Below are 13,017 nucleotides of genomic sequence, written 5' to 3'. Positions count from 1 at the left end.
CGACTCCAACTGTCACAGCTAAACACGCGCAGCACGAGTGAGACTGTGAGACTAATGGCTAACATGGCCTAAGCATACTCCATACATAAGTAGCGACGGATCTCCGCAACCGAGTGGAGCTATGACGCAGCCGACATCCCGCTGGGGTAGCACCGAGGCATAAACATAAGTTGACGACGGGAGACTTCTTCTTCCCCTCATCTCCCTCTCCAGCCCCTCATCTTTCCTACTTACTCCCATCTCCAGCAAGACAACATGTCGACTGCCAACGCTGGGCTCTTCTCCACCATCCGCCCCTTCGGCGCACCACCAACGCCTATTCTTTCCCTCATCCTAACCTATGCCCTCAACGTGATCGCCAGTCCTCGCCAGTACTATGGCCCCCTCTTGGGTGAGAACAACCAGGATCCCGCGACTCTGCTGGCGCGCGCAAAGAATGAAAAGGGCGTCGTGTCGCATGAGCAACAGGTCAAGATCACCCGATCCCAGGGTGCTGCAGACAACCTGAAGGAGAACATGCCTCTGTTCGTGGTTGCCAGCCTCGTCGGCTGGCTTGGAGGTGTCAAGCCGGAATACCAGAATTTGTACCACTTCCTCTGGCTTGTGGGAAGATACGGCTACAAGTACGCCTACTTGCAAGGCAAGGGTGAATTGAGGTCGGGCTTGTTGTGAGTATCCCAATGTCTCTTCCCCGTATTAAGGTTAGGTCTCTAACAATCGCCCAGCATGGTTGCCCAGATTGCGACGATTACAATGCTGATTCACGGCGGAAACGCATTGGCTGCCAAGACTCAGATCTTTGGTTAGATTTCGGTTGAGGTTTTGCAAACAGATAAATACGCCTATTTTCAATTACAACAGAAGCAGCATGTCTTACAACTATTGCCTCGTTAGAAGCTATTGACTTGTGATTCGGCCGTCCTTTACCGTCGTCCTTGCGGACCCGGCGTCGTAAACTACTTCTGCGACGCTCTTTCTATTCTTCCAATCCGCACCGGCGCTGCCGAAGATGATGAAATCTGCTGGATCGCCAGGTTTTAAGTCAAGAGTAGATTTACCGAGCCCTATTACTGCCTTTGCCCTGGTCGAGACACATTGCTATTGCTTGTTAGCCTAGGAAATGTGGTTGCAAGGTGACTACTCACGTAAAGAATTTCAGTATCCTTCTTGGTGCCCGCCTGGTAAATGCCAACTCCCAAACTTGCAACCGTGAGAGGATCGCAGTTACCCTGCGGTGTGAACGCGTTGCCAATGTTGTTGACAGAAAACGCTGCTTGGAAACCATGTTCTTGGATCATCTTCGGCACGTGCAGTGTTCCTCTGACATTGTTTTCGGTCCTCATCATGAACAGGTCACTTGTCGGTAATCCGACAAAAGACACCGGCAAGTCACCAACGGTCTGCTTAAGCCTTTGCCATTCGGCCTTTTCAAATTGCGTCAAACGAGTACAGTGACCCATTGTGATTCCTTTTCCGTTCCGGTCCAACCAGTGCGTCTCTTTGATGAGTTCCAGAGCATCCCATATAAAAGGCTCCTTGCTTTTGTCGAGATGATAGTCCATATGGAGATCAAGGAATTTCTCGTTGTCTAATGCCAACGTGCTGATCCACTGAACGTTCATTCCCATTCTGGACTTGTCGCTCTCGACATATGGCGTGCTGCCTAGCACATCAACACCTTCCCTTTTGGCAGCCTCAGAAAGAAGATTTCGAACAGCGTCTCCGCCACCCTCCCCAGAGAACAAGGGCAGCTGGGCGAAGACGCAAATCTGGACCGTACATGTTCTCTCAAAGTCTTTCTTCAAATTCAAGGCCGCTTCGAGGCATTTGAAGTGCACATCGTTATCGACTTCGACAAAGGCACGCATGGCAGTCACGCCGTGCTTAATGCTTTCTTCAATCAACCGTCTTCCCCTACGCAGAAGATCCCCTTCTTCAAACCGGGCTTTCGCTTTGCCGGTGAGGGTCATGGCTTCTTGGAAATCTCCTTCAACAATCTCCAGGTCACTGTACTTGGGATCCTGAAGGAGGAAGCACTTGTCCAGGTGGACATGGGCGTGGCAGAGGCTCGGCGCAAGAAGCTGCTCGGATGCATCCAAAATGCCCGAGAGATGGCTGAGACGTGGGGCAGCAGGGTCATGCTTTTCCACCGACGCTATGCGGCCGGCGGAGATGAAGACGTCCCAGAGATCAGGCCTTCCGGGCAGGCGCACTCCAATGACGCGTGAGAGGGGAGTGGTGGGGTGCAGCGGTGCAGCGGTTGGGCGCGTCTTGAAGGGATTTGAGCTGTCTGGGTGGCCGAGCTGCTTGGCTTGAGCAGAGTCCTGGCCAAACTGAACCTTTGACATTTCGGCATCCAGGTCGATGCCCATTGCGGCGAGGTAGGCGCCTGCCATGGTTGTGGTGTTTCGTCGGTCGGCACCGTGTTAGCGGAAGCGTAGAGATGGAGCAGTCGAAGGAGACGAGACGCGCAACCGAGAAGAGCCAGGCGCAGACTCGGCCATGACTTAGAATTCGCACAGCCATGACGATATACTACTACATAGTTTTCTGCTCTCGGTCGAGGTGTCAAGGCGACCTCCCGAGAATAATGGGGCCCGTCTCTACCCCGCCCCCTTGAGTCTAGCGAATGAAAAAGCATCGCGGCTCTGCCCACCAGAGCGCGTCGCCCCAGTGCTGGCGCATCATAGCTTCTTCCACCGAGTCCCCCAACGGTCCCACAAACCACTCCATTTCCCCTTTCTCCCATCGCCCGTGGCTGCCGCGTGCTCTCCTCAAGATGCAACCTGCTCAGTACCGGAACTATCCGCCGCAGACGGCCCAACGCTCTCCGGCTGCACCTCAAACTCGGCGAGGCCCAGGTACGTCGTTCCATTGGCCGCGTGCTATCCTGCTCTCTGCCTTCCCACCTCGCAATCATGATCAGGCTGGCTGATTTGGACTCAACCCTGCGCCGCAAACCAGGCCCCATCATCGCGTCGCAGCATCCGCCGCCCATCACCCAACAGCAGATTCAGGCCCAGCAGCAGGCCGAAGCCCACAAGCGCGAACTCGCCAAGCGCCAGTCGCGCAAGCCTACCGACAAGAACATCCCCGATGGCATCGAGGAGCTCGTCGTCGGCGACGGTGTCGCCCGCTATCGCAGCCTGCGTGACGTCGAGCGCAAGCTGGACGCCGTCATGATGCGCAAGAAACTCGATATCAGCGATGAGATGCGCGCGCGCAACATGACACGTTACAAGACCTTGCGCATATGGATTAGCAACACCGCCGAGAACCAGCCATGGCAGCAGGGCGGCATGGATCCCGACGCGTTCGATTTCGGAAGTGAATCCCAGGCGACTTATCGCGTCAAGATCGAGGGCCGGCTGCTGGAGGACGAGGACGAACTTGAAGCGGAGGAGCGGAAGGGTCTCGAGGCCATGGACCAGGATCCCGAAGATGCCAAGAAACCGCAGAAGAAGCCCGTGGTTCCTCAGCGTAGGAAGCTGGCGCATTTCTTCAAGCAAATCACGATTGACTTTGACCGGTCAAGGTCGCTTCAGCCCGATGGATACACCCAGATCGAGTGGAGGAAGCCCGAGCAGAATGCTACTTCTGACAGCGCCAACTTTGACACCCTGGAATTTGAGCGCAAGAGTGATGAGAACATCAACGTCACGATCAACCTATACCGCGACGAGACCCCCGAACGCTTTCAGCTGAGCAAGCCGCTGTCTGAGTTGTTGGACACGAACGAAGAGGATCGCGCGGGCATCATGATGGGCATCTGGACGTACATCAAGGCCAACAATCTCCAACAAGACGAAGACAGCAGAAAAATACGGTGCGATTCGCGCCTGAAAGCGGTGTGTAGAGGCCACTTCAATGACAGCGTATCAGACACTGACGAATCATAGCTCTTCGACAACCGCGACTTCATTCCTTTCCCTCACATCCCGCAAGCCATTATCCCCCACCTCTCCCCGCTGCCGCCTTACCAGCTGCAGTACACCATCCGCGTCGACCAGGCCTACGTTGCTCCCGACGATGGTACTACGCCCTCTCAGCCCACTGTCTACGACGTACTTGTCCCGCTCGAAGACCCTCTCCGCGCCGTTATGGCCAACGTATCGTCTGCGACTCCGGCCCTCGCGCAAATCGCCAGCCTGGACGAATCGCTCGCACTGGCTGTTCAGGCGCTGCAGCACAGCAAGGCCAAGCACGCCTTCTTCACGGCGATGAGCGCGGACCCCGTCAACTTTGTCAAGCGGTGGATCAGCAGCCAGCAGCGCGACCTCGACGTTATCCTCGGCGAAGCAAACAGAGGCGGTGGGGAAGATGTCGCGAGCGAGGAGTGGAGGAGGGGCGGCAAGGAGGGCGTCTGGGGCGGTGCAAAGGCGCAGGAGGGCGTGGGTTTGTGGCTGGCCAAGGGAAAGGCTCACTAATGACTGCGGTCAGGGATACAGGACGTGTTATGCTGGGTATGCTGACGGGATGGCGTTTTGCTCGGCTTGGGAGTGACCTCGACTAGAGATTGGCGTTGTAATAGTAGGATCGGGCTGGAAGTTCCCGTGATACCAAAAAGAATGGGCTTTAGAGGGCGTGGAATTTGACACTTTGATGGAAGTTTCGGGGATGTTTGCTGTGTTGTTGGGATTTCGTGAGTGATGGCGATATCCGCGCCCCTAACTCCGCGGTAAGATGTGCGGTTATGCTTTCTTTGTGGAGAAGCTGCATTCTATATTTTGGAGTTGTCTTGTCTTTGGGTGGCGTTAGAAATAAGCTTAAAGATATAATAGACTTAACTTGAAGCACACAACACATCCCTAAATGCCTCCCATACTTTCACCCTTCCCGTAACCACATGATTCTCACATAGCATGACCGCGATAAAACGGCGGAGATCGGAGCGTAGCAGTGTCCGTGTGGCTGTCAAGCTCGCTACTCTCCGTGCTCTCTCATACGAGGGCATTGACATACCGGCCCATGTTAATAAGCACTGACATAAGAAAATGTCGCATGTTCTTTTCTCCTCGAGAGCCTCACTCGCGAAGCGTTGCCTCACATTCCGCCCTCGTATCTGCGCTGCATGAACCCCGAACGGGCGGAATGGCTGCCAAGCTATATTATAGGGATGGTCGTGTTGGTTTGATGGCCCCCAAGGCATTGCTCGATTGCAAGAGCTTGGAATACAATAGGCAGCAATTGTATTAACCTACTATCTGGCCCCGGGGCGATGGGGCGAATTCAGGAATCTGTGGCCCACAGTGCTGCCAATCCCTCCAACAACCGATGCTCCACCGGATAAAAAGAAACACAGGAAGAAAATTTGAATTGCGACGTCCTCTTGGGGCCAGGATAACTCCGCAGGAATCTTGAAGAATTTTAGCTTGGTTGACGTGCTCGCGCAACAACCTCGTTTCAACGGAGCCTCATTTGATGTTCCGTCCCTTCGCCGCTCAGGCCTCTTCAAACCACCAAAAGAGCAACCAACCCCAACAACCCATCCAACCCAACTTCCTACTGGACGGGTATCAACAAAACAAAAAGAAATTAATGTTTTTCCCTGACCGGGAATCGAACCCGGGCCGCGTGGGTGAAAACCACGAATCCTAGCCGCTAGACCATCAGGGAGATGGAAAGTTAACATTGAGCTGATCTTTAACCGCTCGTTGTTGAATTTTGATTTTACCGTTGTGACTATATACCAACATAATTCATAGAAGAAAAAAGTAGTAGTTAGGTCCGGCGCGGGTTCGGATTCGTGATTCGTGTTTAACGTAGCGTCCCGGGCCGCCACAGGGCACCCCTGGGCTCCAGACTCACAACTCTCTAGCGGATCTCACCGACCCAGCTGAAGCTGAAGGAGCAGCCCAACCAGCCCAACACCTCCCTTACAGATGAGACTCTTATTGCAGGCCTAATATCACCGGACTTGGTCCGGCTTGCACAGCGGGAACCCGAGGGACGCAGGCTAGTAGGTAGGGTAGGTTACAGCGAGCAGCGAGGACATGCCCCATTTACCCCATACACGGACAGTCAGGCACCGGCACAAGCTTCGCTGCCGAGCTGAAAACCGTCGCCGGAGCCGCTTGGTCAAAGCCGCTGAGCGGGGCCAAGAGATGGCAATTCAAGGGGGGCCTTGAAGTGCCCCCAGCACCCGTCCTAGTCGAGGGCGCAAACCGTTCTGATATGCTTGTCTAACTACCGACCGACGAGCACGTTGCTGACTCCGCAAACATCGAACCACCCACGACGGAGCGCGCGCACAGTGTGGCACAGCATCAAGGGCAGCGGGTGAACCCCTTACCTACCACCCTGCCCACCGCTCTACACTCTACACGGTACCCTACACGGTACACCCCAGTGTCGAGCTTTTCGCCTGTAATTTAGATTCAGCCTTGCGGCTCCCTCACGTGCCGGACCAGGCCGCTCGCACGTCAATCTGATCAAAGCTTGCGTGTGCACCAAAGGGTTGGGGCCAAAGTCACGACGATGGCATCGCTAGCCAATGGCCGCGGCAGCCTAGCCCCCGCCCCAACCCTCGTTAAGTTCCTCTCCGGTCGAAGCTCGTATAAAAGCGCTGGCCAGCACGCCAGCCACGAGATCTGCACTTGACAAGTGACCGTATCTAGCGGCGCCTTTTTTTAGCTACCCTGTCGTATGTTTAGGATCCAGTCTTGTCGGACCGTCCGGCTGGCGTGAAAACATGGTACCGCCCGCCGACTCCACTGCACTAGCTTGCTCCCAGCCTATGTGTATATTGTCCCACGCGAGCCTCGAAAAACTCCCCGCATCTTCATCTTCCTCCTCTCCCTCTGTGCGACCACCCCCCTCTCTCCCTCAGACACTCCTCCAACCATGGCATCAGATGCTCGTTACTCAACATCAGCATTGAACGAGAAGTCTGCGAGTTACGAAACCTTAAACAACAACATGTCGGAACCAGAAGACCAATATCCTTCGCCGAAGCATACATCACACTCTTTCAGAAATGTCCTTATCTTCGCTCTTTTCATGTCCAACGCATTCTTCGCGGCGCTCTCTCTTTTCCTTTATCTAGACGCACAATGTCCTTTCAACGGATCCATATCCCATACCGACCCATTTGCCGTTTCGCCGGACCTGCGCGATGCCAGGTCTTTAGTCCGCACTGAGCAACGCCAATACACTGGAGCACTCAGATACGACAAGAAAGACGGCGCGCCGTATCGGCTTACTTCTGCATCCGATCGCCAGTACTTTGGCAACCCCAGCACGACTCCGAGCATCGACCACTCGTGGAAGGAATTGCTGCAGAACGAGTTCTTCGCCCTGTCACCCGCCGAGGCGAAGCCTTACATCGAGAAGGGCCTGGCGAAGCCGAGCCCTTCCAACAAATACTACGCCGAACTTGGTGTGTTTCACAACCTGCGCTGCCTCAACACCATAAGGATTTATCTGGACGCCGAGTACTATAGGGAGCACGGCGTCCCGGAGGGCTTCGATGCACCCAGGGGCCTGGATCGCGCTAAAATTGGTAAGGGATTCTTTTTGCTCTTTTATAGCCTGGGATTGTGCTAACACGCATTCAGATTACTGCCTAGACCATCTCCGGCAGTCAGTCCAGTGCTCGGCCGACCTGACCGTTGTGCCGATGCTGGCACAAGACGCTTGGACTGGCAGCGACAACGTCCTGAGCCAGCCTAGGACATGCCGCAAGTGGGAAGACGTGAGGTCGTGGCTGGACCGGAGGCACGAGAGGACGATGCTGAAGGAGCAGCATGCTGCGTATGAGCTCGTTTGATTTTAATTTTGGTTTTGATGTTTTGATTGTTTTTTCCGACACACCACATAGATACCCGTTCACCAGAGAAAATCAGCAGTATAATGTTCGTCACGCAAACTCGTCGCGATCAGCGTGATCGGTTAGGTTGGCTTGGCAATGTGGATTTTGGGTGATTTGAAGCGCTTGGCGAAGCTTGGCGTGTTTTGCAACCTCAGCCGCCCCACCCCGAGAGACGCCGCCGCAGGTCGATCTTCCGCCCGCGCTACTCCAGAATCCGCCGCAGCCCAATCACAACGTCCTTGTGTCGCACACGTGCACGAGCCGGAGGGAAAGGAGCGGAAAGCCACCTGATTGGCATCTCATGGCTCTTGTCTTCGTTCATTTCAGCCCACCAGCTTCACCTTGTTGCTAGCTCGTACCAACGTCAACACCGGTACACCTAATGCAGGGGGATCCTTTTTTTAGGTACGCCTAGCTGCCATTGCCATGCGCTGGGCATTATCGTCGGCCCAAATATTCGCACTATGAAGAGCACAGGCAGTGAACTCTGACCAGGACAACGTCATCACCTGAACTTCCCTCGAAGTTGTAACAAGCAAAAGGGGGATACGAACGGAGTCTCTGCCCGGCGGCGCTATGAAATCTGATTTGCCCAAGGCATATGTACGTACGCATTTTACTATTTCGTCATCTCTGGTCTTGAGTTTCGTGTCAACATTTTCCTCTTGGCGTCTGTCCAAGAAGTGCCAATCTCCCATACCAGCTAGACTGGACCGCCAATCACTTCTTTGTTGTTGTTCGATTCCAAATCCATCAATGCAGGCTTTACCCAGCGTGTTTTCTTGAAAAACTTCCATCCAAGATAGTTTGCTAGGTATATCACAATCCCGATATACGAAGTGACAAATCTTGAAGCGTCGAATTTGTGGATAAAGGAATCAAAACCTAAAACACCATTAATTAACAGGCTGGCAACTAGCAGTCATTAAATCGGGTAGGAGAGTCTGGTCTTACCGTTGAAAAGAATCACCGCGCTAGTGACCCCCAGAGAATAATACGCCGCATACGGCTGTAGGGGGCCTCTATAAGGGAGCTCGCTGCGTCTGATGCCCTGAGCAGCAAGCCCTCTGGAAAATTTAATGTACGATATTAGGATGCTGATCCAGTTGAGCGCCCCAAAAACCGTAACCAAGCTGACAAAGTATCCAAAGACAGTCGCCGAGGACTTCGAGACGTTCAGGTATCCGAGCAGAAAGAAAACAGAGCAAAAGAGGACGGCTGGCATAGGTACTCCAAAAGACCAGCTCCGAAGTCTGTCGCGGAACGTCGGCTTCCCATCCTCTCTGCGTTTGGCGGCATGAACAGTACGTCTGAATATCTTCGGAGCTTGCGATCTCTTAGCAAGGGCGTACAGTGTGCGAGCAGAGACATAGATGTCTACAAGTTGGAAACCTGTTAGTGAATTTTGAAAGTAAAACCCATATCCATATCATACCAGAAGATGCTGCGCTCAGCACAAAGACAAGAAGGGATCCATTGGTGATATCTGGAAGCATCGAGATACCGGCGCGCTTGATTGCGATGACGAATGGCGAAGCAGCTTGATTACCTGTCAGTGAGTTCGTCTAAAAACGTGCTGATAAACTTACAGGCACTCGTTTTCTTGTGCGACGCCCCCAGTAACATATCGTCTGTGTATGGAATCGCCATGCCCAGCACAAAGACACCGAAGATGTAGAAGACCACAATTCGGTAAAATGTCCATTTGATAGCTTGGGGTATCTCCTTTTTCAAGTTACCCGCTTCACCGAATGCAGCACCAACAACCTCACAACCAACATAGGCGAAAGCAGATTGGGTGAAGGCAGCCCAGAAGCCAAGAAAACGTCCTAAAGCTCCAGGTTCGAGATATTCGGCGAAAGCACCTGGGTCTCGCCAGTATCTAAAACCAATGCGACCCTGGCCGTCATTGTTGCTGAGGGAACGGACGAGACAGATGATAATTAGCATTGTCATAACAAACAACTTGATCCATCCCGCAAGAAATTGGCTTTCACCAAATACTTTTACTTGAAAGAGCTAGTAGGTGTCAGCAGCTGTGAATGGCAGAAAGAAAATTGTAACGGGTACTGATTACACACGTTGATGATAATCACTGGTATAGCAAACACCGTGATCCAGATGCCGACGTTCAGATCAGCCCTCCAATACCGTATGATAAGACCAGATGCCGTCAGGTTGTTCGCGAGGACGACGATGTATTTGCACCAGTAGTTGTATCCAGTAGCAAACCTTGTGTTATGTTAATAACTGAACACGGTCCGGGAAATAGAGTAACTGATGATAGCTCAAATGTATGGAATACGGACAACAGAAAGAGAATAGTCTCACCCCAAGGCAGGATCAGCATATCTCGTTGCATATCCGGGGAATCCCTGGTCCATTGGGGCATAGGTAGCCATCTCCGCCAGTGCTGTCATGACATTGTACACATTTCCTCCCATCACAATGTATGCGATCAGCTGCGAGCCTGGACCGCCGTGGAGAAGGCTTTGTCCCGTCCCAATGATCAATCCAGTGCCAAAGGACCCCGAAATAGAAATTGTTGGTGTTTGTGATGGTAACATTTTCAAACTCTTCCTGCTGGTTTTTGTTTTTGCGATCCATCGCAGATGGGGATGTTTGTTTGATATGTCAAGGAAAGACAAGAGAAAACTGTAAGAGTGCAGTGGAAAGTGTGATTCTGTGCATGACAGAACCATCTGGTCTATTATGAGGAACATACCATGGTGAAAAGCTTTACTGCCCCTTAGATCATAGAGCACTCGTAATCGACCCAAGCTCTAAACTCAGCGAGCTAAATATGAGGTACCAAATCGGGCAATTTGCGGAGGACATTCCCCACAACTCATATGTACAAATAAGTGAACTTTGGGAATGCCGCTTCAACCCGACACCGGTCCTGCAATTGCCTATGGTTCCTGAGCCAATACTCTTAGGCCAGGATGTCCCTAGGAGCCACGAGTATTAGAAAGCTTGGCTAAATGCTTATCAGCAACCCTACCGACCATTGTACATGTGCTTACTGTATAGTATTGTCTATTTGGCCGTGACCATACCACCGGTGAAAGCCAAGAACAGACCTCTATAGATGCATTCAACCTCTTGTGAACTATTCATCCTCTTTGTGTGCCCATCCACAGACAGCATCATATCGTCCAGATGCTTGACCACTTAAGATAGACGATAATGTGGGCCACCTAATACCCATGGTTTCTGCGAGCTACGCCGATCACTTGCGACGGTTTGAGCCAAGCTCGTGTCATTATACCGCGAATGTGGTAGCGCGGACTCCGACGGCTGTGGGGTTAACGCCGTTCCGTGGGTTGAGGTAGGGTCGGTCCATTCACTCCGTGGTTGCACCAAAGCGTTCGAGAGTATAAAAAAGCATCAACGCACTTTTCGTCAACTTCAATGTGAGAACATCAGAGCCAAAATGAAAGTTTGGTACTTCACTTGCAGGTAAAAATAAAGAGAAGAAAAAAAGATATAAAGGGTCTTGCCGCGACTCGAACGCGGGGCCTCTCGCAAGTTATAAACTCAGGGTGAACCCTAAGCGAGAATCATACCACTAGACCACAAGACCTGATAGGCTGATCGGATAAACCGACTGGCACCATGCTGATTTGATGACTAAGATTGCGATTTTACTTTTATCAAGAAAAACTGCAGGCTGCAAGCAAAATCACTCTGCGCGGAGGCTGACTGAGTGATTTACCAAGGAAAGGAAGCGAGGGCGACAGAACAAGCCTACGTGTGTCAGTGGAACAGAGACAGGGGAAGGTTCTACCTTCGTACACCTAATTTTGCCTGCTGCGCCGTTTCGATATATTGGAACATTCGCGCTATCGTACGCAAAGGCGTTGAGCCTCGTGGCTCCATATGTGCAACAGGCTTGGATAGTAATTACGATATTTGGCTACTTCAGTATGCTTGAAATAGATATTGTGTCAAAGATGAGGCGTAGTGAAATCTCTAAAGAACAACAAGCGGCTCACAGTTGGTGTTGACGTAGGTAGATGGACGGCGGGGTTGCGATTGCGAATCATGCTCGGCGCTTCGGAGAAAGCCGCGACCGTCCCGCTGCGGCTTGTTGGTAAACAGCCGGGAAAATAGACCAACTCCACGTCCGACGCGCGAGCTGCATACGACATCCACCAGGCAAGCCGCGACCATGAGGATAGTGGAAGTTGTGATAGACGTACGTTACCCAAACTTGCGCAAAACAGTCCGACTCACAATACACGCAGGGCTTCAAGTCGTACGCCGTCCGAACGGTCATTTCAGGATGGTGAGTTGCGCGCTCGCAACACTGCTGCGCACGAAGTTGATAGTATGATTAGGGACGAGAGCTTCAACTCAATTACCGGTCTGAATGGTTCTGGCAAGTCGAACATCCTCGACTCGATATGCTTCGTCCTGGGCATCACGAACATGAGCACTGTGCGGGCGCAGAACCTCCAGGTGCGACAGTCTTTCGTATGGGAACAGCGGACAGCAACTGACGGAGGCTTTACAGGATCTTATTTACAAGCGTGGACAGGCTGGCGTCACCAAGGCCAGCGTCACCATTGTCTTCGATAATCGCGACAAGAAAATGTCCCCGATCGGCTTCGAAGAGTATGCGCAAATATCCGTCACCCGCCAGATCGTGCTCGGTGGCACAAGCAAGTACCTTATCAACGGTCACCGCGCGCAGCAACAAACCGTACAGAACCTTTTCCAGTCTGTTCAGCTGAACATCAACAACCCAAATTTCCTGATTATGCAGGGCCGAATCACCAAGGTTCTGAACATGAAGGCAGTTGAGATACTGGCTATGATTGAAGAAGCGGCAGGAACACGTATGTTTGAAGACAGGAGGGACAAGGCCTTTAAGACCATGGCAAAGAAGGAAATGAAGGTCCAGGAGATTACTGAGCTTCTGAGGGATGAAATCGACCCTAAGTTGGAGAAACTCAGAGCTGAGAAGCGCGCTTTCCTGGACTTCCAACAGACCCAAAATGACCTGGAGCGTTTGACTCGGTTGGTAGTCGCGCATGACTACCTCCGTTACAAGGAGAAGTTGAGACTGTCGGTTGAAGATTTGGAAAAGAAGAAAATGCGGGAGAAGCAATTAGAAGATTCTTCGGAACGCCTGAAGAACGAGATTGAACTTCTCAAGGAAGATATCAAGAAGGTAAAGCATGCGCGGGACAAGGAGCTCC

At 52.4% G+C, this 13,017-nt stretch overlaps 5 protein-coding genes and 2 non-coding genes across 7 annotated transcripts; 3 read left to right on the top strand and 4 right to left on the bottom strand.

Annotated features, from left to right (window-relative positions):
- The first annotated feature begins 1 nt into the window (after position 1).
- K452DRAFT_87627 (uncharacterized protein) lies at positions 2-852 on the top strand. The gene is made up of 2 exons (XM_033547261.1): positions 2-668; positions 726-852. The coding sequence occupies exons 1-2, from the start codon at positions 256-258 to the stop codon at positions 805-807; spliced, it is 495 nt and encodes a 164-aa protein (XP_033394229.1). The 5' UTR covers positions 2-255; the 3' UTR covers positions 808-852.
- Positions 853-897: 45 nt separating this feature from the next.
- Positions 898-2,348, bottom strand: K452DRAFT_233837 (uncharacterized protein; the record flags this gene model as incomplete). Its single annotated transcript, XM_033537335.1, has 2 exons — positions 898-1,098; positions 1,146-2,348. 2 exons carry the CDS (start codon positions 2,346-2,348, stop codon positions 898-900), a joined length of 1,404 nt encoding a protein of 467 aa, XP_033394228.1.
- Positions 2,349-2,918: 570 nt separating this feature from the next.
- Positions 2,919-4,427, top strand: K452DRAFT_311452 (uncharacterized protein; the record flags this gene model as incomplete). Its single annotated transcript, XM_033543427.1, has 2 exons — positions 2,919-3,848; positions 3,900-4,427. The coding sequence occupies 2 exons, from the start codon at positions 2,919-2,921 to the stop codon at positions 4,425-4,427; spliced, it is 1,458 nt and encodes a 485-aa protein (XP_033394227.1).
- A 1,117-nt stretch (positions 4,428-5,544) lies between these two features.
- K452DRAFT_t124 lies at positions 5,545-5,616 on the bottom strand. Its single transcript has one exon. It is a non-coding gene; the product is annotated as a tRNA-Glu (tRNA).
- A 1,383-nt stretch (positions 5,617-6,999) lies between these two features.
- On the top strand, positions 7,000-7,768 carry K452DRAFT_233901 (uncharacterized protein; the record flags this gene model as incomplete). Its single annotated transcript, XM_033537339.1, has 2 exons — positions 7,000-7,501; positions 7,557-7,768. The coding sequence occupies 2 exons, from the start codon at positions 7,000-7,002 to the stop codon at positions 7,766-7,768; spliced, it is 714 nt and encodes a 237-aa protein (XP_033394226.1).
- A 684-nt stretch (positions 7,769-8,452) lies between these two features.
- K452DRAFT_256061 (uncharacterized protein) lies at positions 8,453-10,377 on the bottom strand (the record flags this gene model as incomplete). The annotated part of the gene is made up of 6 exons (XM_033538383.1): positions 8,453-8,695; positions 8,765-9,187; positions 9,246-9,350; positions 9,400-9,829; positions 9,892-10,042; positions 10,142-10,377. The coding sequence occupies 6 exons, from the start codon at positions 10,375-10,377 to the stop codon at positions 8,514-8,516; spliced, it is 1,527 nt and encodes a 508-aa protein (XP_033394225.1). The 3' UTR covers positions 8,453-8,513.
- Positions 10,378-11,304: 927 nt separating this feature from the next.
- On the bottom strand, positions 11,305-11,396 carry K452DRAFT_t123. The gene has a single exon. It is a non-coding gene; the product is annotated as a tRNA-Pro (tRNA).
- Between the last annotated feature and the right edge of the window lie 1,621 nt (positions 11,397-13,017).

Source organism: Aplosporella prunicola (genome assembly GCF_010093885.1).
Source record: "Aplosporella prunicola CBS 121167 unplaced genomic scaffold K452scaffold_23, whole genome shotgun sequence".
NCBI classification, from domain to species: domain Eukaryota; kingdom Fungi; phylum Ascomycota; class Dothideomycetes; order Botryosphaeriales; family Aplosporellaceae; genus Aplosporella; species Aplosporella prunicola.
This window is presented reverse-complemented; position numbering and strand designations above follow the sequence as displayed.